We start from the raw sequence: 26,863 nt of genomic DNA, 5'->3' as shown, positions 1-26,863 counted from the left end.
GTGTCTGGATGCCCCACGTCGTGTGTGAGTCACGTTCAACACTGAAGTGATAAGGCGCATATTTGAGCACATTTTTTGATCTGCAGATTAGCGCCTTGTGCTTCTCCGCTTGAGAATGTTTTTTTTTTTTTCCTTTCTATTTTTCCCCTCAGGAGTTCAGGAGTTGTAAGTGCTGCTCCCTTACTGTTTGTCACGGCACGACAAATAAATCGTATAAACGAAGACCTTTCTGTGATGCACAAAACGTATCCTCATGCCTTGTTTTGCAAACAAGCTGCCAGCAAAACAATAGTTCCAAATGGAAAAAGTTTTTTTTTTTTTATATATATGGAAATCTTTTTGAATAGATATTAAGTAATATACATTATATATATTTTGTGTATATATATATATATATGTGTGTGTGTGTGTGTGTTTGTATACATCCCAGAGAAATATTAGTAAAGTGTATTTTGGTATAATTTAGAATATATATATATATATATATATATATATATCACAATTATTTTCTTTTGTAATGTTCTTGACTTTTTTGATGTTAAACCAAAAGCAAATTTGAGAAGACAATTGTAGATGCTGCAATTATACACTTATAACTTTTAAATGATTATTCAAGGATATTTTATTCAACCTGAATAGTATTAATTTTTTAGGATCATGGTAGTGATTTTCTTCTATTTATTTATTTTTTTTCTGTGGTGATACAGTACCATAAGGAACAATGACAAATTGAACAATGAATGTATATTTTCTCAAATCATATAATATTGGGGTCAGGAGTAACAAAAAATTAAATAATTCCTGCAATCTTACACTCGAGTATGTAAGCATAAATCTTAAATAGCCAAAAAAAGACTCATTGCTGGATTTCACAATTGAAGAAAACGAACTTGAACCGAGCAGTCTAATTACACTACTGTCACACGCATGACATAACTAAGTCTTTCTGCCCTATTGATCATTAGAGCAAACAAAAATTCACGATTACATCTGTGTAAACGCTCGACTCACTCGTGCAACAGTTTAACTATGTTACATAATTCATCTTCACTTCAAACTAGTTACCAATAGCTTATACATTCTGAGGACATTTATATGGACAAACGTACGGACCGACTTTTTCCAGTCGTATGTCCTTCGATCTGAAACTGTTACAACAAAATTGGGGGGGGGGGGGCACAATTGTATAGGACGTAGTAGCATGAAATTGTCCCTTTGCTTGAATTAGGACACCCAAACCTGTTCCAGTGTGACAATGTCCTGCCATACACCTCTGTTGATCATCAGTACCTGAGTTTACAAACATATCTGTGGCTGAATGAGCACAAATCTTCACAAACACACTCCAAAACCTAGTGGAACATGTTCCAAGAAGACTGGAGGTTATTATAAAAGCAAATGGACTAAATGTGAATTTTCAGCAAAAAAAAAAAAAAACATACAGATCTAATGCTCATGTCCACAAAATGTTGTACATTGCACACAGTATATTGTGTGTATGTGTGTGTGTATATATAATATATATATATATATATATATATATATATATATATATATATATATATATAATCACCTACTAATATATATGCCATATATTATTACCTACTGCACCTTCTGTACATTTACCCTCACACCTGTGTGTATGTGTATGTGTGTGTGTGTGTGTGTGTGTATATATATATATATATATATATATATATATATATATATACACCCTATTTATCATACTGTTGTTTATTGTAAATAGGTCACTTATGCACTTCTGGTTAGATGCTAACTGCATTTCATTAGTTCTGTACATGTACCTTGCACAATGACAAAGTTTAATCTAATCTAATCCATAGCATCACTGCCAATGTTAAATTTCTTAGATTATATTTGACTTCAGTTTATACCATCAACTGATCTTTAATTATGTGAAGTCTGTAGAAACAACTGAAATATCCCAGAATGTTAAACAAGGCAAAGTAGCTATTCAAATAGTCATACTGTTTTTATCGTATTTTATTATAGTGTCTGTTATAGGCCACATTATTAAACTATTAAATTATTAAAGTTATATTTTTCCGATGTTGGTATATTTATTAGAGGCAACACCAATCTGATATCCAGTTTCGATGTCGGAAGGAAAATATCAATAAACATAAATAAATTATAGATAAAGAAATAAGCGAGGGCAGGAGAGTCGGAAATCTGAGGGAATATCGTGTCATGGCTAAATTATTAGCCATTATTATGCAGTAGTTATTATTGGTCATTTTCTAATTGACCAAATTGCTCTGTTTTCTGCAAAAATTGAAAAATTTCCACTTATTGCAACTTATTATTATGAATGCCTCATTGGTTCTTGTATTATTGTTTATTTGAGTTTATTGCAATTTTAAAAAAAAGCTCCAGTTGTGTCTTATTCGTGTTAATGACACATTTCCTCCTGTAGGATAGATTTTTTTTTTTCCTCTCCCGAGCAGTCTGTGTTTGTTTCGATGACGATCTTGTGCTAATTAGTAGCTATAGCAGAATATCAGATTGTATCAGGCGATCGTTAGGATTGCTGGAATAAATGAGGAAGGTACGGATAATAGATGACTTGGATTAAATTTTTTATATATATATTTTGTATAGTGCCTTTTTTTCCCCTATGGGTTTCTTTGACCCTCATTCCTTTATTATCAATATTAATAATGATAATAATAATATATTAATAAGCTCTTAGCAGTAATTTTCCTGTAACACTTTACAAATAAGCTATCAATCAGTTTTCTTCCCGTTTTGAACTGTTTGTTTGCTTTGTGGCACTATGTCTAAGATCTCTCCTTTTGTGTGTGTGTGTGTGCGCGCGTGTTTAATCGTCAGCGCCCGCAGTAGCCGAGGCTCATCAGCCCGAGCAGCAGGCCAGCATTACTGATCTCTGGGCAGAACAAAGTTGCCCCAGCGATACCCCCCTCCTTATCTGTTTACACGGCGCACTCTTTCAAACGCAAACATTTTCTTTAGATGCGCTGGGAACACGGCGCCGATAGTCATCACACACACTCTAATTGCCTCCGATAGAAGCGTGTTATTAGCATCAAAACCGAGCAGAAGAGCCGTTCTTCCTGAATTAAAACAAACCTCTGTGATTTTATTTTTTTTCTCGTTTCAACCACGCACACAAGCGCCGATATCGTCGTCCCTCCCACCGCCGATCTTAAACCGTTTCGAATCTGGAAACAATCGGCGCCAAAATTCGGCGTGTTTTCATTTCATTCTCTTGATTGGGCCGGTTAATGGTTTTCTTTATTGTTCCCGTGACTGCCGAGACGTATACAGTGTAGGCTGTGTGCGAGCGTTCGCATAAGTGTGTGGAGAGCTTCAGCCCTCATTTCAACCCAGCTCTTGGATGTGTGTGTGTGTGTGGGGAGGGGTGCGTGTGCGTACGTTCCTGCTTGGCCTGCTCCAGGGGCATTCCTCTGCCGGTTCACTGGCAAACCTCAAGTAGGGCCCTTTTTTCGACCCCTCTAATTGCCGAAAGACATAATTGTAGGGCACTTTGAAGTAAAAGTCAATTTGCCACGAGTCCGCTCTTAAGTGTTTGACTCGAGCGGCTCTTTTCCTGAGAGCTCACCGCGATGTATCGATAACGCCAATTCAATTTGGGCCTGTTTACTTAACAGGGCCAAAAAACATCAGCGTTCCCTTCGCGTCCGTTTACCCCCGAACGGCTCTACTTGTTTTTGGATCACACTTAATAGATTTGCCATCATGCAGCTTGTTATTAAGAACATCTTATTTTGGCTAGAGAGGTCACTGAGGGGGTGTGTGGAGGAAAGCAGGTGTGTGTGTGTGTATACGCGATGGTGGAACCGTGTGTACATCGAGCGGCGTAATGTCGGCGTGTGTGTGTGTATAAGTGATGACAGTATGCAACACTTACTGGCACGGCGCCTCCACGCTCTGCTTTTGAATGCGAATCAAATTAGTCATGAGACACAACGTATGCACTGGCGCTGAACCCGTGGGCGTGTGGGGGGTGTGTGTGTGTGTACGTGTCCTGCGCCACCCGTCCATGTTTATTGTTTACTGTTCTCCGGTGGCGCCAGGGCTCGGAAAAACAGAAGCCTTAAAAACACTTTGTTTTGGGGGGAGGCCGAGTTCTGCGGTATTCTAATCGCAAAAGGCGATCAGGGCCCCTGATCTACAGATAGAGAGAGAAAGAAGGAAAGAGAGAGAAAAAGAGAGAGAGCGAGACGGGTTGCATTACTTTAGTCTCGTTCTTATGTATGGCCCTGAGAACATGTGGGTGCTCCAGCCAGTCTGTCTCCTCAGCAGCCTGAATGAAAGAATAAGAGAAAAGAGAAAGTCAAAAGATAGAGAGAGAGAGAGAGAGAGAGGTTTCAGTGCGAAAATGTGCAAGGTGAATACTGTAGTTTCTGCCTTTCGGCCCCGACGCCGCACAGTGCGCACAAGCCAATTTCTTTGAAACTGTACAACGGTTAGTGTCCTGATAACACGTTTTATCGCGCACTTCACAATAACGGCACGATGACCGTATAGCGTGATTTGCCGATGTTGCGGTTATGTACACATCTGCCTCGTTAGATAGCATTTTAACGTAATTAACGTAATTGTTTTTGCGATCAAACTGGTCTTTTCTCTTCAGTTAAAACCAGGATTAAAAACAATTATAATAAAATCGCATTTATTTCATTTCAAATCTCACGCTAGACGAGTGCTGGAATCCATTGTCTCCCAAAATTCAGTACACGCTAAATTTTATAACCCGAGGCAGCCGTCAAGTTCAAAATCATCTCGTTCACAAGGACAGATTTGGCGTTTGAAAAATTACGTCTTACTGATTGTTCAAACCGATTTGTTTCAGTTCACACACCTACTTAAGCTTGATTTTTTTCAAATGTATTTTTTTCCCCTAAAAGCCCTAATTTAGGATCATGTCCAACTTCTAATCAGATTGTTTAGTTCGAGTCCAATTGTATTTTGAACATGGTCTCTGGATATATGCAAAATATTTTGCATTTGAATTTGCCTGGCTTGCTTTCCTCTGAATAATTGTAATATACTGAGGGAAAACTGTGGTATTCTTTGCAGTATGTGTGAAAGAGAATGGAGCAACGACATTAGGTTCAACATCGGCGAAGTTCAGGGAAGTTGGTATGACTGAAACGAAAGCCAGACTATTCAAATTAATTATTCATTCGATCTGATTATGGTTATGATGTACAAACAGGGCTGTCAGGTGTTGGTCTTTTCAGCAGGTTATTGTGATGGGGTTTGAACAGAAGGGTCCCAGGCTGTTGAAACCTTCTGGTCAGGTCAGGTCAAAAAGATCAGAAGGTTTCTGAACCGTGGATGGAATGTTCTGGGGTATGGTGATTAGCAGTCATGAGGTACTGGGACTTGGGTCGGGTTTGTCTCAGACAGCATTCAGAATGATGGTGAATGTTTTATGTAATGTTTTCCGGGTTTGATCTGGGAGGGTTCAGATGGGACATTCTTTAATGTATTAGTTTTGAAAAACATTTTGTTTGACTGTATTTGCTATGATTAAAATAAACAGTTTACTACAGTGGTCATGGGCCAATGGTGGGGTTGGGGGTGGGGGGATTGTTTTCATTTTGATAATCGCTGGGATCAAGTTATTTACCCACGATGCCTGATAGGACACAATTAAAACTCAAACTTTTTGTCATTAGAAAAAAAAAATTCCCCAAAATGTTCATCCTGTCAGCTTCTAATTTCCATTAAACATTTTGAGCTGGACTATAATAATAATACCCCTTTGAGAAACTTGATTAATTCTGTTAATACTTAAAATAAAATAAAATAAAATTAAGTTAATCCAAATTTAGTCTTATGATTAAACTAATCTTGTCTTTCACCATGAACATGGCCATAGAAGCTGGCATGGTGTTAAACACAAAAAAAAACAACTAATAGGCCCTTATACATTCTAATCACTTCTTTATCTCTGTAAAGCTGATTTGAGACGATGTCCATTAAAAACGCTGTTCCTGGGAACGTTTGGTTGTTTCACATAGAATGATGCAGGACTATGGACCAATTGCACATGTCCGGCATGTTCTCAGGGTATGATTAGGTAAGGTTTGGGGCGATTATTTTTGAACCCATGGGAGAGGTTTAGAGACGAGGTTGAAGGCTCGGGGCAGGTTGGGATTGGAAGGCGGTATGGGACTGATCGGTATAGTCGAACATGTTGAAGGGCATGGATTGGGCAGGGTTTTCTTGGGGGTTGGGCTGGTTGGGCTGGTTGGGGTCAAGGCAGAATATTGTAAAGCTACGGTCAGGTTTGGAGAAAATATCTTAGCTGTTAATATGTTCTTAGCTTGTGGTCAGTATGATGCACCGATTTTCCTGTCATGTAATGTTTAGATGGTAAAAAGGTGCCGAGTCGGTGCAAATAAATCATTCACTATTTCACTATACCTCTACAAATTTTTGACAGAAAACACATTGGTTCCAGGGAGTCGTATTTCAGGTTTTTTTTACTTCCGACGCTGCTGTTTGAGTTGCACTAGAAATCGAGGTACAGTATTTAACCCTGTCACCACTGTCGCCTCGGATTCTTGTTCTTGCCTACTGTAGCAAGAGTGAAACCCGATGCGCTTATAGGCCTTCCACCAAAGGTTCGACGTGTTAAGACGCCTTTCTGCTCGTCACGGTTGCAGTGGTTCCTTGAGTTTCTCTAGCCTTTTGGTCAACTCGAACCAATCTTGGCTGTTTTTTTTTTTTTTTTTTGCACTGTCGCTCCCAGGATGTTTTTTGTTTTGCTCACCATTCTCTAGGGCTAGCGATCGAAGGGCTTAAAAAAATTCCTGGTTTCCCATTCCGCTGTTTAATTTCTGCATGAACTAAAATCTTAACCTGTATCAATAAGATTTAATGTTTGGTTTTGCTCTCACACGACGAACCGATCGGATAATTGCGCGAATAAATATGCATATTCCTGATAAAAAGGAGGGCTGGGAGAACAAACCGAAGCCCTACGTCCTCATCAGTATGCAGTTTCAAGGAAACTTTATGCCTCCTGGACGATTTAGCTTTTTTACTTGGATATAAGGTGCACGTTGTTTATCATCCTACAGCTTTTAGCACAATTGGTCTCGAGGGTGAGAGGAAAAGTTCTCCAATGGTGAACATTATCTGTCACTGTTGTGTGCGCTTTCAGGCCACAGCTTAGCTTAGCGGCCACTGTCACACCCAATATTCAACATCTGCACTGCAACCAAAACCTTTTTTTATTCTTTCTTTCTTTTCTATTTGCTCTCTCTCTCTCTCTCTCACACACACACACACACACACACTGCAGGGTGTTTGATGGTACACTGGGGTGATTAGGAGAATGAGCAGGCTGTGGTGGAAGGCCTTGCAGGGAAAGAGAGAAGAAAATGGAGAGAGAGAGAACGTAGCAGCTCTTATCACAAGCAATTAATCAGCCAGACTCATATTGTGGGACAATTATTCAAAGCTTTTTCTTGAATAAGTTACAGGCGGAAGCCTCTGAAAGCCCCCTCCCCATCTCCCCTAGACGTGAAGGTCATGAGAGCGGGGAGGTCAAGGGGTTCCGCAGCCTGAGAGCGCTGCAGCAAATAAGGTCAAAGTTTTCCCTCTGTTTTTCAATACCACAAATTCAAAGAACAAAGTTATTTTGTAAGTATGATAAGAAGAACAGAGAACACTAGGGTACCAGCTTGATTGTGCCTTTAGTGCTCGAAGCTTCCAGCTTCACAAGTTAACTTGTTCCTTGGACTCACATTCTTTAGGTTCGGAACAAAATGGAGTTAAATTAAGTGAATTCCAAGGGAGAACTCATGAAGAAGCCAGAACTGTGTGTGTGTGTGTGTGTGTGTGTGTGTGTGTGTGTGTGTGTGTGTGTGTGTGTGTGTGTGTGTGTGTGTTGAATGCGTTTGTAATGACGAACATATACAATCTAGTTATCAATTAATTTAGTATCTGATTTTGTATAATGTACATCTCTCATATTGAATTTAATGTAAGTGAATTTTTTTCTACGTACCTATGATGGATGGATGGATGGATGGATGGATGGATGGATAGAAAGAACTTTGCAAAGTACAGGTACACCGCAACGGAATGCAGTTAAGCACCCACCAGAAGTGCAAATATTAGCAATTGGTGCAAACTGACAGAAGTGCAGATAAATGTGTGAATATATGTACAGCAAATAAATATAATTGCTATTGCACTAATATATATGCAGGATCTGTTGTATAGGTACAACAAATAAATAAATAAATGTATTGGCTATGACTGTGAACAATGTACGTGTTCTATATACGGGCTGTCAGTCGATTAAAACGTTTAATCGTGATCAATCGCAACCTAACGGCACGTTTTTATCTGTTCCAAATGTACCTTAAATGACTACTTTTTTAAAGATTTTAATACTCTAATCTAAACATGCGCTTGGACAAATCTGGATGTTTTTTTGCAAATGTAATGTTTATTACTTGTGTCTTCAAACTCAACATTAAGCATGAAGACAAAATATTCTTGTAAATGTTTTAAAGTAACGATGTTTGAAATGACGTAAATCTTCAGGACACCAAATGAAACTTTTGCTATGTTTCCACACGGACGCTTTTATTTGCCGGATGTGTGAGTCATGGTGGATTTTTGGTGTGTGACTCGAGACTTCAGACATCAGTAAAACAGATTTAAGAACTTAAAAACTAAATTAAAACTTTTTTTTTATTTATTTTTTATTTTAAATAAAAATGGTTAAACAGAAATGCATATATATATATATATATATATATATATATATATATATATATATATATATATATATATATATATATATATATGACAGTATTGCATGTCGTTGTGCACCTATACTGTGCAGTGACAGTGTTGTATCTGTCTATCTATGATGATCAGTGTTCAGTGGTTAAGGCATTGGATTTTGGACCCAGAAGGTCACAATTTTAAATCCCATTACCACTGCTGGGCGCTTAAGCAAGAACCTCAACTGCACAGTTGTAGGTCACTCTGCATTAGAGCATCCTCCAAATATTATTCATTTCCCATTCCAATGTTTCATTCTATCGCGCTATCGATCATACACACTTCCTTTAGGTTCAGGCTCAGAATGGGTCTTTGTGTGAATGAAACACTTGATACCTGGTTTTATGATAAAAAAAACAAAAAAACAAAAAAAAAAACATAATAGTAAATGGCATAATAGAAAAGATTCATCTCTGGTGGGATTAAGTAACGTCACCACCCTGAAGTCGATTATTTTCCAACAACAGCAAATGCTTTTCCTCTCGTACTATTCAGTGCCAAGAAAATCTTAAATAAAATGTATTAAAGCAGGACATATATATGTTTATAGTGAATGCGTATCCAGAAAGTGTGTACAACAAGATTTCATCCCTGTGTTATAACAGCTATAAAACCATTGTTCTCTCACCGGCCTTATTTGTTTTGTTTTGTTTTGTATTTTCTCTCGAAGTCGATAAGGAAAAAGACACGTTCCTGAGAAACCGCAGAGTGTAAACTCCTCCGTCCTGAAGAATTTCCCATGTCAGTTACATCTTTAGTTTCAGACCTCACTATTACACCATGACTCAGTCCCCACAGCCAAAGTCCAACATAAACTCTTTCCAAATTTTCCAGTAAAATCTGGATTGCGAGATCCAGAAAGCATGTGACGACGGTGTGTCTGCATACTTTTGACCATACTGTGTACCCTGTACGAGTGTAAAGGATATATTGATCGTTTTTGTTGTCGGTTCTAATATTGATCTGCCTCCGGAAATGGATATATTTAATTTACCTCGGTGCTATGATAACACTTAAATTTACACTAATTGATTTTGTAATCTCCTTCAGGTAATTGCAGCAGTCGGACTGATGCACTGCTTGTGGTTAATGCATTTATTTTTTTTTTCTTCCTCAAATAAAGATATCTGTATTCTGCTTTATTAGAACCGAACCTGATTAGGAAAACGCATATCATTTTTAAGACTAAATGGTAAAATCTATACTTTGTTACAGTATATTAACAGAAGTTTGTCAAAGTGACTGCTGGAAATGTTCCCTTTCCGACTGAGAGGAAAAACGCTTCCTACTTCGGATTTTTACAAACACGATCCCCATTTCACAGCGTAGGATCTCAGTTTTCATAATGTCACACTGTACGACAGTCAAAAACTGACCCACAGCAGGTAAAGTCTCGCACAAAGTTTTAAGTCGTCAGCCCGTGACTCTCTCGCGTTCTCTCAGCTTGATGCAAACAATCAAAAATCTGTAGCGCCAATTTGGTTTGTGACAATAATAAAATGTCATACATACTCTCCTTTTCCCCTCCGTAACTCAATGCTACTCTTTTTTGCTGCACTGTCCGTCTGAATTTTCCCTGAGGTGGTTTGACGGTCGTCGTCTGAGAAGTGATATCTTTTGACACTGCTAGAATTTCGACGGCGGGAAAAAAATGATCGGCCATTAATCGGCTGTCGTGAACACGTCAAAGCAGCGATTGAAGACTACCGATTTTAGCTACCGTTGTAGGAATCTTTTAGGATTTTCTAAATTCCTCCCAGACGACTGAATCGCGGCCAAAATTGCACAGTATGAGCTGAGATGCCTGCTCCCTAGAAAATCATGTAGCAGTAACTCAGTGTCTCTAATTTTGTATTACGGAATTATCTCTATATATATTAGTCAACCCCTGGAAAATTCTCGGGCTCTCATTTGGACCCTAACTAAAAAACAAACAAAAAATATAAAAATTTTGTCACATACATACAGTGTACGACATGCAGTAAAATGCTTTATATGACGGTCCGGCATGAGGGAATAGAACGAGGGAAAATAAACAAAGAAAAAAAAGAAGGTAGACAAATAAAAAGTATAAGATATACGTGTACATACAAGGATGCGTATGACATTAAAACAGTAAAAAAAACTAACAAAGTTGCGGATTATCTATAAATTCGCGGGAATCCGCAGAGGGGCCGAATGTTCAGGAACGTTAGGAACAAAATTTGCAACTGTTTTCACAATTGCATACACGTTTAAACATTATTGTATTAAAGTTACATAATGTTTAGATAAATTCACTAAGGTTAGGGGCTGCATCCAAAATTCGTGGATTTTTAGCTCCGGGAGACCACTACACATGGCCAAGTGCATGTGGACAAGCGGTTTCGTTGTTGTTGTTGTTGTTTTGAAGGCATTCAACAAAATTTTGAAGCTACACCATAAGATCATTCGGCTACAGAGTAATAAAACGCTGGTGTTGTGAGCGACAGTTAAGTTCTTCCACTCCAGCCTTAATACAGTTTCTCTTTATTGTCATAATGGAGCAGGTTTGGGGTCTTCTAATGAAGAGAAAGATTGTAACACTCCAGCATGTAAAGATATGAGATACAACTGTGTTTCTTGGGAATGTATTGATGAGGTGTCCCATACTTTTGGGTTTGATGGTGTACATCAAGCCGAGGTTTTACATTTCCGCCATTTAACCAAAAGCAACTTGCATGTATTTTTTTTCATACAATTGGGCAGCTATGTGGTCATGGGCCTTGCTCAGGGGCCCTGTAGTGGCAGCTTGTTGTGGCTGAGATTTGAACTCATGACCTTCAGAACCCAAATGTCTCAACCCCTAAGCTACCACCTTCCACTAGATATTTTTTTGTACCAGTTTCTGTTTTCGTCCACCTTGTATATTTACTGCTCCTCTTTTCGACACTTGTATGTAATTGGCAGAAGAGGAACGACGGAATGCGCTGATTGACACGATTTTATTCAACAAACTCCTACAGGTTGTGTGAACACACGTGCACACACACCCAAAGAGCGCTCTCAGATGTTAGAAATTGTGCCGTGGCCATACCGAGCCGGAACATTAAAAGCTTCTTATCTTTTCTCGTTTAGGCCAGTGATTCTCCTGCTCATTGATCGGAGCCCAATAAATGACCCTGTGTTAATTACAGCGAGCCTTTAATCCACGCTCCATATGGCTTTGGAGAAGAGCGGAGGTGCAGCGAGCGATCGTAAGGCGAAAGATATGAATTCACTCCTGTATTTCTAACCTTAGCAGGGAAGCGTGAGAAAAAGAGTGTGGTTATTATAGCCGTGAAGCCGAACAGCCGGTCAGTTTAGCTGGAAGCGAAATGCCCGTTTTTCAGTTTGTTTGTGTTCTTTTCCTCTTACTCCCTCTCCCTCTTTTTCTGCACTCAACCCCCCACACACACATACAAACTTCCCCACCCTCTGTCATTCTCTTATCTCGCCATTTTAATTACTTCCCAACGTGTGTCTGAGCTTGTTTTCATTTCTCCGTGCCATTTTTGGCTTTGCGGCTTTCTCTCGTTATCAGGGTCCTGTCTTTACTCTTTCTCCCGTTTGTAAATGACACAATCAATTATGACTCTTTTTTTCCGTGCATTCGCGGATCTTTCTTCTCCAGTGCCGATTTTAAAAGGAAAGGTGGCTTTGTTTTTGATACTGGGACGAAAGGGGAGTTTGCGATCGCACCAGTCCACACGGCCAAACAGCCGACGCAAGGACAAGCGATTCGAACAGAATAATTATATCACAATGTTTTTTTTTCATTTTGATAATACTGATATAATACAGTATCTTTACACTCGAAGGAAAATGTTTCTTTTTTATCTCCCTGATTTTTTTTTTTTTTTTTTAAATTAATTCAATATCATAAAATCTATAGGTCCATAATCTATATGTAAGGTATATGTCGGTAACGTAAGCAAAACCTACATAGTGACACTAAGTGTTTTTCTAGAACGTTTTAGCTTTAAAACACAGCACTGTTGAAGTCTCAATTCTAAATGAGCAGTTTTATTCCTTTTGCATAACAACTACAAAACACATCAGGTTATGTTTATATTCTTCCGATGTGCCGTCCTTTCCGTGGTAATACTGACGGCGTGACTGTTTTACATGAAGTTTCCTCTTCACTGATGACCATGTAGCACGTTTGGAAGGAGTAATCACATGTAAAGTAGGAATTTTGTACGTTTTTTTTTATTTTTATGGAAAAGTGTTTAGGATTGAATACTGACATTTTTGTCAGTAACGACATTTTTCTTTAGAATCGTCCACACAGGAATGCTCACACTTTTTTCGGCTTGCGAGCTACTCTTCAAAGTCAAAATGATGTACCTGCATTAAAAAATGTATCCCAATATATACAACTAGGGTTGCAAAGGGGCGAAACATTTCTGTTAATTTTGCAGAAACTTCCTATGGGAAGACTTCATCTCAGGAATTTTGGAAAATCCCATTAACTTTTTATGGGAATCAATTAGAAATTTGGGAAAATTTATAAACTAATACAGAATACAGTACAAAAACATAAGACATTTTAAACATAGTTATGTAATATTCATGTAATTTACCTGAATACTCGCCAAGATGGATATTTTTTGACATTATTTTGTGTGCAGGATTCAAGAAATGTGTGTGAGGAATACACAGTGTGTGTAGGGGGCGTGGCCTCAGTGGCCCTGCAGTAAATACTGTGTACATGTGATGGATGAATGGGCAGGTAGAAATTCAAATGAAATTGCATTAAATCTGGTCGTTCTAACCAAAATAATCCTGCAAGGTTTTCTTTCTTTTTTTTGCCAACTACCGGTACATTTAAGTTCTCCTTTATAGGCTAAGCTGCAATTTTGGGAATTCAAAGATAATTCCCATTCATTCCTGTTAATTCCCATTGAAAGTTTCCAGTCTTTAAAAATTTCTGAATTTCGCAACCATATGTAATATATGTTGGTGTACTTTGCATAACTGCGTGAACCCTTATGCAGACTTTCAAATAATCATCAGTCATGGTTTAACAGTATTTGGATTGAATAATCTTTATTTGTAAAAAGGCTTACTCACCTAAATAAGTGGAGTCACTCGGCTCGTTTTTGTTTTCTATGTCAATCAAGTGGCAAAATGCTATAGGGAAGATAGACGATAGACTAACACACAATCTACCCGTCCTACCTATGCAATCTACCGTTTAGGGCTGTTTCTAGCATTTTTGGCATCCTTGATGAGATTATTGTCAACCCTCATAAAAAGTCCATTAAAAGGGTGACACATATTTAATAATGATGGCAAAATTTCCTGAATGCAAGTTTGTAAACATATACCGTAATTTCCGGACTATAAAGTGCACCCAAATATAAGCCGCATCCACTGATTTTACAAAGATTTTTATTTTGAACATAAATAATCCGCACCTGTCTATAAGCCGCAGGTGTCTACACTGAAACTAATAAACTTTGCACAGGCTTTAATGAAAGCCAGTGTCTGTTACACGACTTGTATCTAAACAGTAGCCTACCAAGAAAGTCATTGTTCACTGTCTTCCTCCTTCCTTTTACAACTATTTCTCTCGAGAGTTTTTCTTTTGGCATCGTCGTGCGTTTAAAAATCACCATCGGTGAATCTTTTCTCCCGATGCCGTGCAGCTCAGAACACAGGTGAAGTGTGTTTTTATCATGCCCGGTTGTTTACAGCGTGACGAATGATTCGCATTTCCTGTAGACAGTCCGAGTGAGCGGCAGGTCAAACGTCAGAGGAACATCATCCATATTTATGATGTGGTGCGGCCCGATTCAGTGGGAGCGCATCTGATTTAATATAAAGAGTTTCATTGGTTTACCTGAACCCGTTCCGCAATTTCATTGGTCTAATGTTATGGGGCTCAGTTTTTTGGATGGAAACTTGTGAAACCGGGAAAAACCCAGGACAAATCCATAAATTAGCTGCTTCGTTGTTGAAGCCACGGTGTTCAAAACGTGGGAAAAAAGTAGCGGCTTATAGTCTGAAAAATACCGTACTGTATTCAATTTCAGCAGTAAAACGGGTAAATGGGTGCGATCCTATGCGACCATATGCCTAGAAACGGCGCTGCTACAGGTCGTTCCTGATCGACGTATTGGGCCCCCTGATCGATGGCAAGAGAAAATCTGGTAGAAAGCCGCCTCAGAAGATGGGAGGTCAATATTATTCTTAGCAAATTAATAAAAGGCAAAAAAATATATATAATCCAGCTGATATAATGTTGTAATGTATCGCTGTATTTTTATTATATGCCCATGTTTCGTGCCTGAAAGCTTTAAAAGTCTTTTATTAGTCTTTCTGAGGTCTCCATTAAATTGTACATTACTGTAGTTCTATGATACAATGGCTACGTCTTTCCTTAACCTCAGGAACCACAGACGACTAGCCAGTCACTCATTCCTCTTATTATGACTGCACATGCCCATATAAACACACCACTTTTAACCACACACACTCACCAGTTTCATGGGTTTCTTTACACATAAGAGGATATTGACAGCTCCTTGTTTTCAATCAGTGATTTATTAAATATTTTGCTTATTTACATCTTCACTACTGTTTGGGTAATTCTGCTCTCTTTTGCATTCTTTTTCTTTTTTCCTTTGTTTCACTTTTCTCATTCTTTTCTCCTATTCCACTTTTTTTTCTGCTTTCATCTTCATCTTTCTTGCTCTCTCTCTCTTTCTTATTGGTGCTTTTGCTTTATGCGTCCCTTCCGTTATTTTTAGGAGAGAGAGATACTCCAAGAAGCCGGAAAAGGAGGATAGAGCCATAAAATGCAAATATCTTCCTCCCTCAATTAAAAAAAAAATCCAAATTAAATGTCAATGTCATGAAATATTGTCAGTTTCGTTCGCTGAGGAGGTGATGACAAATCCATATTCTTCCTTTAAATAAAAATTCTTATTACAGCGCGGCGGTGACGGCAGCGGTAATCACGGGCAGCACAAAGCCAGCGGTGATTAACGATCGCAATTTATTGTGCGCCGAGGCTCCTCGTGGAGAGCGCGGCAGAAGCAAAGACATCATCTTTATCATAATTCATATCATAAATAACCATACTCGGCCAATCACAGCGCGGCTGAAGCGCCGTTCCCAAATAACCTTTGATAACTATTACCATAGCGGAAGAAAAGCCCAAAGTCACAATGTTATCTCGTCTCCATTCACCGCCTATAGAATACAACAGTATTACCATATAGATTACACTATTTATAATGGAGGATGTCAGAGGAGAGCGGCTGTCCTCCGCTGTGCTTCTGACACCCATGCTTAACCAGCAGCTCACGACGTACACACGCGTGCGTGCGTGTATTCCTAAGCTGGAGCACTGGGAAATATTAGAAAAGTTTGATTCGGCTTGCGATTACTCCCGCTGTAGCACGCACTTTATTCTGCCGTGAACGGATTGATAACTGCTATCTTCTACCCAATGATTTGCTTAATATTGCTTTTCTCATCTCGGCATCAGCGATTTGTTTGTGTAAACGCTAAAGAAAGTCAACATGGATTAGCCAAATCTTCGCATGGTCATCCAGTTGTAACTCTAGTGCCACTGCTGGATCATTTATATTCGATTGACAGTGACACACGCATGTTTATAAGATACAGTGAGTCTCCGTAGTTCCTAAAACACTGGTAACGATCTAATAATATCTGTTGATTTGTCCCGTTTCCCTTTGCATCGATTACATTGGGAAGAGTAGGCGGGACATGGCACCAGATAGGCTACAGTCAGTAAGTGTGTGTATATACAAAGTGCAGCTGTGTTTCAAGTGTTACCCGAGAGCGTGAGCAATTACGTACTGTAGCACTTTTACAAAAGTAAGAATAGTTGTAACAAACTATTTTGAATGTGTGTATAATGGTACATATCCATAACTGAGTCCGATGCGATAGCCTACGATACGTTAAAGACTCATATGAAGCAGCTACCGATGCGATTCGATTAAGCTCAAAACGCTGCAAAAGAGGGAGGGGTGGTGATTGAACAGTTTGCTTTTTTTCCTACAAATGGCAAATCATAAATTTACTTAATCACCTTCTGATTTTTAACTCATGGCCCTTTTGCAAACAGGCCTTCGTAGTGCAAAAACAAGTAATTGAAAAAAAGATTCAATAAAACCGGACGTTCTTTTCCGGTTCTGTGACCAGGAAGGTGCAGCTCTACCTCTGCCATGTTAATCTGTATTCTATGCGACACGCCATGGTCTCTGTAGCGTTGATACATCTAGGTAACAAGTATTGGTTACTTTCTAAATAAAACTAATAATTAGCTGTAAATTTTTTGTTTTTAAATCGATAAATTTAGATACAAATGGCTTTTTTTTTTGTTTTTCCACATCATTCATCACATCATTAGCTTTTATCTTACCATCACTAGTGTGTATTAAATCCAAGACGTAATTAATCTGAGAGAACATGCAAAGTATATTTTTTTTAATGTATATGTTTTCTCTTTGTGTGTCTCAGATGAAGAGGAGGAAGAGCAGGTCCCTGCGGATATGGGAACGTCAGCTGAGGCCATGCAGGTGTCCCTTGGCGAAGAAGAGGACGGTGAGGACGAAGAGAATGACGAGAACTGGCTCGGCCCACGTGGGTCAGATAGCCCCAGGCCAGAAGGTCTTTTACCTGCTGCCAAGCGCCCACGCCTGGGAACAAAACCGGGAAGCAGTCCTGAATGGAGCTTCGAGCCTCGCGAACCACTTAGTTCGCTCAACGCCCAGCACATGGCACGCTCGCCTTCCCCTCCACTTTCCCTCGAAATGGTTCGTCCCACTGCATTGACCCCGACGCCGGGGCAAAAACCCAAAGTTTCCGCTCTTTCTCCAGCTCGTCCGAAAAACAAATCGCCGAAAAGAGTGAGTGGCCCCGCCCCTTCTGCCATATCTGCTCGTCCTCCTTCAGTAACCCCACCCAAAAGTGCTCAAAAGGTAGGAAAAAGGTCACCGGGGAGACCCAGAAGCCCCAGAAGCCCTCGGCCAGGGCCCACACAGTTAGGACGTGGATGGTTGATCCCAAACACAGATGAAGTTTCACAAGATGGCGAGCTCAAAGACGAGGCCATCGAGGATTCCATCGCGGCAGTTATAGCCAGGGCGTGTGCCGGGGGCGTGGGTGTGGTTGACCCGTTTGCATATGACTCTGACACGGACAGCGAGGGGCTTCCAAAGAGCCCGCCCAAAAATATTCTCAAACATCCACTTATACAACCAAAACTCCCACCCGTCCTTGGTATTAAACACCCCCCCATGATGCCGCCAACATCGCTCTCGGCCACCCCAAACCGCTGGACCCTAGACGACTCCATAGATGAGGTCATCCGAAAAGCCAACCAGGGCCAGGGTTTGCCATGTCAATCCCCACCAGAGCCCTCCTACTTCTCCACGCCACCCGACTCGCCCCCCACTCCTCCCCCTCTGACCCTCAATCCCCCACTAGAGCAAAAAGACCACGTGGCCTCATCTCTCCTTAAGAAAAAACTCAAGAAGGATATCAAGACCAAGCTGAAAAAGAAGGACAGAGAGCGGCTAAAGGAGAAAGGAAAAGACAAAAGCAAGAGCAAAGAGAAAAACAAGGAAAAGAAGAGAGAGAAGGAACGGAGCCAGGGGGAGGACATAACGCCACCGTGGATTGAGTTACCGCTCGGAGGTGAGGACAGAAGAGATGCCGTTGGTGGGAAGAAGGAGAAGGACAAGCACAAGGACAAGAAGAAAGATAAAGAGAAGAGCAAGAAGGACAAAGACAAAAGAGACAAGGGCAAAGACAGAGGAGCGAAGGAGGAGAGGAGGCTGTCGCTTGTGACCAAGGAGAGCACCTCGGCTTCTCTACCTCTCTTCAGCCCTTCTTCCTGCCTGCACATCCCCTCAATGCTTCCCCCACTGCAACCCATCCTCCCTGAAGTGCTGTTCCACTCTAAAGAAATCAAAAGCAAGGAAAAGGACAAGAAGAAAGACAAAAAAGAGAAAAAGAAGAAGAAGGACAAGGAGAAGGAACGAGAGAAAGACAGGGAGAGGGAGCGGCCCAGGGAGAAGGAGGAGAAGAAGAAGGAGAAAGAGAAGAAAGAAAAAGTAAAAGAAAAAGAGAAGCCTAAATTGGAGAAGCCCACTTTAATGGTAAGGCCACGATGCAACCATGTGAAGGCCTCAAACACAACATGGCCTGAAGTTCTCACACAAAGCATTTGTTTAGCAGTATGCAAACCACAAATAACCACAGCTTGGCTTTATGCAGCATTCTAGTCCACTTCAGGTCACTTCTTCTCTAGCACTTTTTTCACAGATCTCTGTCTTCCTTTATTCCAAATCCTGTCAGCTGTCGAATTATTGCCACTTCATTATGAGAAGAGCTGAAAATAGGATGTGTCACAAAATCCTGTTCAGGGTTTCCATGGGGTCCTAAAAAGTCTACAATCTAGAAATCCTACATTTAGAAACGGGTCTTAATTTTTTATTAATTTACATATTGCATTACTTCTGATGCTCATTGAAACACTCCCTTTAGAACCATAGAAGGTTTTTGTTTGTTTGTTTCTGTGGTGGTTTAGATCGTTCTTTTGCTAGTCCAAATTTCTCCTGACTACAAACGAGAACCAACACGCAGTCAGCTTTCTGTTACTGGCGTGTATCTCTCTTAGATTGTACCACAGATGCAAAGACTGATTTTGTTTTTCAGCTATGGAGAAGTTTAGCGATACTTCGCTTGAAAATAAAACTAATTTACAGTTTCGTTAGGGCCGGTTGCTAACGAGTGTGTTTGATGTTGTGATTATAGGTCTTAAATCTTATTCTTAATGGTCTTAAAAAGGTCTTGGAAAAAATGTCACAGACGATCCCTGATGTCATTATTGGAGCCCCCTTCATTAAGCACTCTGTGAGACCAAAACAAAACTGCAGCTCTGGATCTTCTTTTGTTCGTGAGATCCTTCAGGATACTTTGCACTCCCTTGTGAACTGCTCGTCAGCTCAGGTCACAGATTATCGTTGTCGATTTAGATCAGATCAGATTTAGGCAGTTCCAGTCTAGAGTCTGTGGTCATTTGGAGTCTGTGGTCATCTTGATCCAACCACAAGCCAGGACTTGGCAGAAGCAGGCAGGTTTTTATTTGTCGATTATTATTTCTGTATTCTGCAAACTCTTTCAAATTGCCATCATGCAGTCAGTGATATTTTTAGGCACAAGTTGTGCACAGTTGATTTGGTGGCTATAGACTTCCTTCACTTGCTAGTAGGGTTGCAAGGGGGTGAACAATTTCCGGAAACTTTCTATGGGAGCTTCGTCTGGATAATTTTGGAAATATACAAAGTTGGAAACTTACCATAAATGTATGGGATTTTAAATATTGTATATAAATTGTATATTTCCCCAAATTTCGAATGAATGAGTGGCTCTGCAGTAAGTGTGCTGTGTGCATGTGATGGATGAATGTGCAGGTAGAAATTCAACTAAAATTGCATCAAATCTGGTCGTTTTAACCAAAATTATCCTGCAAGTTTTTTTCTTCCCAACTACAATTAATTTCACCATTATAGGCTAAACTGTAATTTTGTACATTTCCAGTTTATTCCTGTTGATTCCCTTTAATTCCCATATGTTCCTAATAATTCCCATTGAAACTCTCCCAGAATTATGCAGCCCAACTTAGCCACATGGAGCTTCTTTGCAAAACTTAAACAAGCAAACTTCAGACTCTGACCTCGGCTGATCGAATGCGTTTTTCGGTAAATGTGTACATTTCTCTCTTTTTTTTTTTTCGCCCGACTATTCTTCCGTCAGTTTTACCGACCCACTCAAATCTTGCACGTCCGTGTATACTCTGGTACTTTTCCAAGATCATAGCTAGATTGCCGTGTGACATTTTACATTTTCGATCTTTTTCTTTTTCCGTGTGTCTCCGAAATTCGACGGCTCTCCACTCGACGAACAAACACCCACCCACACCAAGCTGTCAATCTGTGTGCAAATCAAACAAGGGATAATACACCTCAGAGCCTGTGTTTACCCAGTTTGCAGAGAGAGTGTGTGTGTGTGTGTGTGTGTGTGTGTGTGTGTGTGTGTGTGTGTGTGTGTGTGTGTGTGTCTTTTTAAGAAAAGAAAGATTGTGCTAATTCCACTCGAGCAAACTCGTCCTCCAGTGTCTTTTCACAGTCCAGCGCAGCGATAACGCATGTACATCACATAAGATCTTTCAGGATTGATTTACACAGCTAAGTGTCGAGTTCCATTTCTCTCGCCGTCTCTTTCTCCCTCAATAATTCACCCCTCTCTCTAAACCTTTCTTTCTCTTTTTCAGCCTCTCTTTCTCTCTCTTTTTTTTCCCTTTTCCCTCGTCTCCCATGCCGCCACTGCTAGATGGGATACAGAAAGCGATTTCTCTCTTCACCCCCATCTTTCTCTCTCCTCTGCTTAAATCTCTTGATCGCTTTAATTTTTTGCAAGGCTGCTTTGCTGGCGTCCAGAGGAAAAGCAAGAGTGGCAGGAAAGAGAAAGGCGAGTCGGAGCGGTGTTGAGTTAGGGTGGTTTATCAGTAGCTGCCCCGAAGGTATGTGCAGAAGGGACTTAAATCCACAGAGATTAGCGGGGGGATGATGGGGGGGGGGAATAAAATGCCGTCCATAGCAGTAAGGGGCTTACGCCACTGGTTGCATTAGTTCAGGTGAAAAGAATATTGCGTTTACATAAAAACTGGACAAATCCAGGCACAATGGCTCTGACTGGGGGCCACACAGGAGCCCGCTATCTTGGTACCTCCACCCCGTCGAGTCCACAGCATTACACACACAGCGGAGGGTTGGAGGTGGTGAGGGTATGAGATCAGCACAGTGTTTCTACAGGAGAGAGGAGATAAATGTCACCTGTACGAAACTGCCCTGTCTGTTTCAGCTTCTAGGTCGTTCATTTTAAGCCATCAGTTGCACATTTTTGACCATATAACACTAAAAGAAATAAATATATTCATAGTTTTTTTTTCTTTTATTGGTACTCCAGTAAATACTAAAGGTATTTAGTACAATATGTACAATGCTAATACTTACACCAATAGTACTAGAACTATATAGATTAAGAACAATATTTATGAAATTCCAATACTACTATATTTAATTGTATTCTTAGTCTTATTGGTGTACACAATAATATTACTAGTAAAAATAGTTGTAAATTTGTTTTACTAGCAATATTACTGTGTACACCAATTTCACTAGTGGGATCGTGCTAATAATAATGTTTGTACCAATAAGCAGTATTTGTGTTATTGGTGTAAGTGGTAGTTCTACAAGTAGTATTAATATTGTCATATTTAGTATTAGGATGATTGGGGCTATATATATATCCTATTATAATATGTAAATACCATTTACTATTATAAACAATAGAAATATGAATAATATTTACACGTACAATATATATATATATATATATATATATATATATATATATATATATATATATATATATATAATGTGTAAATATTATTCATATTTCTATTGTTTATAATAGTAAATGGTATTATTGTATTGTGTTAGTAATATTAGTGTTGGGGTATTAGCAGTGTTAGTAATATTAGTGTGTATGAATGTGTTTATATATATATATATATATATATATATATATATATATATATATATATATATATATATATATATATATATATATATATATATATATATAATGCAAGTTTCTGAAAGAGGAAATGTGTATACACACACACATATACACACATATACACACACATACATATATATATATATATATATATATATATATATATATATATATATATATATAATGTGTAAATATTATTCATATTTCTATTGTTTATAATAGTAAATGGTATTATTGTATTGTGTTAGTAATATTAGTGTTGGGGTATTAGCAGTGTTAGTAATATTAGTGTGTATGAATGTGTTTATATATATATATATATATATATATATATATATATATATATATATATATATATATATATATATATATATATATATATATATATAATGCAAGTTTCTGAAAGAGGAAATGTGTATACACACACATATACACACATATACACACATACATATATATATATATATATATATATATATATATATATATATATATACATATATGTATGTGTGTGTATACACATTTCCTCTTTCAGAAACTTGCATTAACCACCCTGCAGTGTGACGTGACATCTGACTGAAAAATGTTTTAAAATATTAATCCCTACATTGATGCCTCCAAGCAGCTGTATAAAATTCCCTTATCTGTTTCAGCATCTAAATAATTAACTTTAGCCACAGTTGGGCATTTCACAACAAAGTGCCACTGAGCTCCCTAAGACGCTCATAGATGACATCTGACTAGGACTTGTGTATATATCTTATATATATGCACACACACACACACACATCTCTTCTGCATCTTTACCAAACAGGATAATTCTTTATATCCTTCACTTTTACATCACTTTGAAGCCCTGGGGAAAGTAAATCTGTGATTGCTTTCTCATTAGATTGAGATTAGGTTTTATGAGGAACAGTATGTGGGAATGGGATCTGAGTAATTGTAGTGTCTTCCTGTGCTATGCTTTAAATAAATAAATAAACAGTTCAGGGTTAAGTGGGGCAATCCAGAGCCTGACTAAGATTTACCGTCGCTAATCACAAGACAAGGCTAATGTCACTTGGCCTTTTTAAATCACTTTTTTGTAACCTGTGGTGAAAATTGTTGTTTTCGCTTGCTCTCATTCTCATTTTCATAGTGTATGTTTCCAAGTCTGCCTGAAGCTGTTAGCCTTTTTATAGCTGCTTAATAGAAAAACATTAATGGATATAATTTAGCATTTTGGAAAATCGGAGACTTAGGCAAGCGTTCCAAACAATAATGGAAATCCGCAAGCCTGGAGCGGATTTGTGGAGAATTCTCTAGATTCTGCCGGACTTTTGATCCCATGTTTCAGCACGGCCACCTGAACACAGTCTATTCGTCGCCTTGTGTTAACCGTAACGCTCTACCACTCTTTCACGGCCGCTAAATGGAGGTTGTGTTTAATTATATTGTATTATATCTCATTATGTCCCTGTAAAACATTTGAGCGAGTTTTTTTGTTTCGCGTTATCGGCCCTCAGATAGCGACTCGGGTCATCGGGTCGCACCGTACATCCATTTAATGGCCGATTAACCCACGTGTGCGCTCCCTATCCCTTTGAAAACACGCCCCAGGTGTGTACGTGTTGTAGGAGAGAGCGGGCATTTGAAGAACTGGACTCATCGTGATACAGGGCAGGTTAAGTAGCACTGGGCACTTTTGGGGAGAAAGACATTGCGAGCCACTTAAAGACTAATTAACATAAGTAGATAGCACTATCTTAACCTGCCATTGAGGGTGACCCTGAATGTGTGTCCTTAAACACACGCGCATATACACACGCGTGCGCACACACACCCACACACCTTATCATGTACAGACAGGGCCTCAAATCCGCCTCCTTTGGGAGGCCAAAACACGTGTGTGTGTGTGTGTGTGTGTGTGTGTGTGTGTGTGTGTGTGTGAGAGAGAGAGAGAGAGTAGGATAGAAGTGCATATGCGAAGAAAGTCTGGTCCCCACGGCCCCTTCCATAGAGCCATGAATGTCTTGAAATCAGAGCGTGCACGGACAGATGTAATCTTCAGTTCAGCTACGTCCGTTTCCTAATTTCAAACTTCTTTTTCCCTTGATGATGTAGAGCCGCTAGCACAGATATAAATATTAAAAACGGTGAATAAAAAGGGACAAAGAAAGAACCTGCAAAAGCCGGTAATGTCCCCTTGGAGCCCTTCTTTTTTTTTCACTTTTTTTTTTTTTTAATCCTCCTTGTGAGATACATGACATACTATGCTCAATTAAGATTGTGTTTTGACTTTCCCAGTGAATGTTTGTTGGTCCCCAACTGGCTGTTTTGAGTATTTCAGAAACTCAAACATCTAGTAAGCAGCATTTCTGCATCTGAAAATGCATTATTGATGATGATGATGATGATGATAATGACCAGACTGGTTCAAGCTGACTGGAAGATTGAACTCAAGGAGCTAAAATATCCACTTTTTTTACAATCGTCATGAGCAGAAAAGCATCTCAGAAAGCACAACACATCAAAAAATTGAGGTGTACGGGCTACAACGGGCGAAAACCACATCTGGGCCCAGATCCAGATAAATAATCCAGATATAATATGAATAAAATATAAAAAGTAGAAAGTTTTCTTCACATTTCCCAGGGTTTCGATGGCTCATTTTTACATTTTTTTATTTTAATGTAATTTTTTGGTTTTCACGATCTTACGAAGACGAGAGCGGTACGAAAAAATGTTAATAGCATTTTCATACGATACGTTGCGACACTGCCAGGATGTTTGCATCTCCCACCGTGTGAGATTAATCTTGATCTCGCCAGCAGTTGTCTCGGTGTTAAACGAGGAATTTTTTGTTTGTGTTTTCGGTGTTTCAAAGCCCAATTTTAGCTTTTGTCTCTCGCCTTCTATCGCAGTTACCGGACACTGAAACAGAGCGCGTCCGGCTCCACCCTCCACTCCCAAACCGGCGCTCGTCCACACGCCCTGTGCCACATACTGTAAAGTTTATACATTACGGTGCTGTAAATGACTAAATGATGCACTGTGATTACGATGGGGTCATCAGAACACATCTCCCATCGTAAGTCAGAGTCCACCTGTATTTCTGAGCATAGTTACGTTGAAACAATGGATAAACGCCATCTATTTTTAGACTTTCAGAAACTTTTCGGTACAAGTTTTTTAACATGATGATTTCCAGTATGCGGGTAAAATAAATAAATAAATACGCCTTTTGATCAGTGAGATTGGTTCTGGCTCTATTAACATCTATATCTATGAGTACAAGTGCACAGATATCTTCAGCGTGTCCTTTTGAGTCCCCGGTTAACTTAAGAAGCGCACCAATCAAACGGAGTACAAACTGTGGCTAAATCATTTATAGTAGTTTAGAGTTGCAGCCCTCGTGTAGCCCTCGCATTGCGTGTCCTCCGTGTATGGAGATTATCCAGGAAGCCGGTTATTTTCCACATGATCAAGTGAAAAAGATATGCGATGGTCAGGTTATAGAGGGACTCGCAATCCAGGGGAGAGATCAAACCTCACTCGGCTTCGTGGCGGCTTGTCATAGTTTTTTCCAAAAGCTCGCATTTGTTAGCGCGCACACACTCAGGAACGATGAAACCTTCCAAACATTCCCCCGTTTCTGCTGATCCTCATTTTCTCTTGAATAAAGCATGAGAGAGACGGATAAAGGTGGGATGAAGGGAGAAGGAGGAGGAGAATGGGGACTGTCCAAAATCAGAAACGCTCTTTTTTTTTTTTGTTGTTTTGTTTTTTGTTTTTTGTCATAAATGCACAGCGCGACAATAAAACAAAAAACGGTTAAAATGGGAGAAAAGATGTGTTTCTGTGCTAAACAATTAGTGAGAACAGCAGGTGTGCGCACACGCAGCTCCTTGCTTGCAGGAAACCCTGCTGAGTCCTCGCTTGTTCTAATATTTTTGTTCCTACTCGTTACTTTTGATCTTCCGACAGCTCCTCTCTCCATCTCTTTATTCGTCTCGTCTTGAATTCCTCATAAAATATATTCCTCTTCAATTCTGACAGTTTTCTGATTTGGCCATTCCATAATTGAATGACGCTTAATTGGGAATCTAGTGGAAAACATTGGATCTACAATGCCACTATGTTACAGGGGAAGTAGTGAGGAGATTTGTTGACTAGGAAGCAGTTTGTGACTATGGTTTCGGATTATAATCCCTTTCGTGAACAGTTGATGGCCTCAGTGATGGAACTGTATTGAATGGACATTCGGTGTCACCCAGATGAAGATGGGTTCCCTTTTAAGTCTGGTTCCTGTCCAGTTTTTTCAGGGAGTTTCTCCTTTCCACGTTCGCCACAGTCGCCATTAGTTCACTCATTAGGGAACTTGAAGACTCATTTATAAATGTAAAGATTTGTATTTATAATCTTTTTA

General features: G+C 39.4%; 1 protein-coding gene across 1 annotated transcript in view; it reads left to right on the top strand.

Annotated features, from left to right (window-relative positions):
* Positions 1-26,863, top strand: part of taf3 (TAF3 RNA polymerase II, TATA box binding protein (TBP)-associated facto) — a 74,963-nt gene that overhangs the window by 41,558 nt on the left and 6,542 nt on the right. Inside the window, exon 3 of the mRNA XM_046873151.1 lies at positions 17,323-18,965. Within this exon, the coding sequence (XP_046729107.1) occupies positions 17,323-18,965 (1,643 nt within the window). The remainder of the gene's footprint in view (positions 1-17,322; positions 18,966-26,863) is intronic.

This window comes from Silurus meridionalis, chromosome 18 (assembly GCF_014805685.1).
Source record: "Silurus meridionalis isolate SWU-2019-XX chromosome 18, ASM1480568v1, whole genome shotgun sequence".
Taxonomy (NCBI): domain Eukaryota; kingdom Metazoa; phylum Chordata; class Actinopteri; order Siluriformes; family Siluridae; genus Silurus; species Silurus meridionalis.
This window is presented reverse-complemented; position numbering and strand designations above follow the sequence as displayed.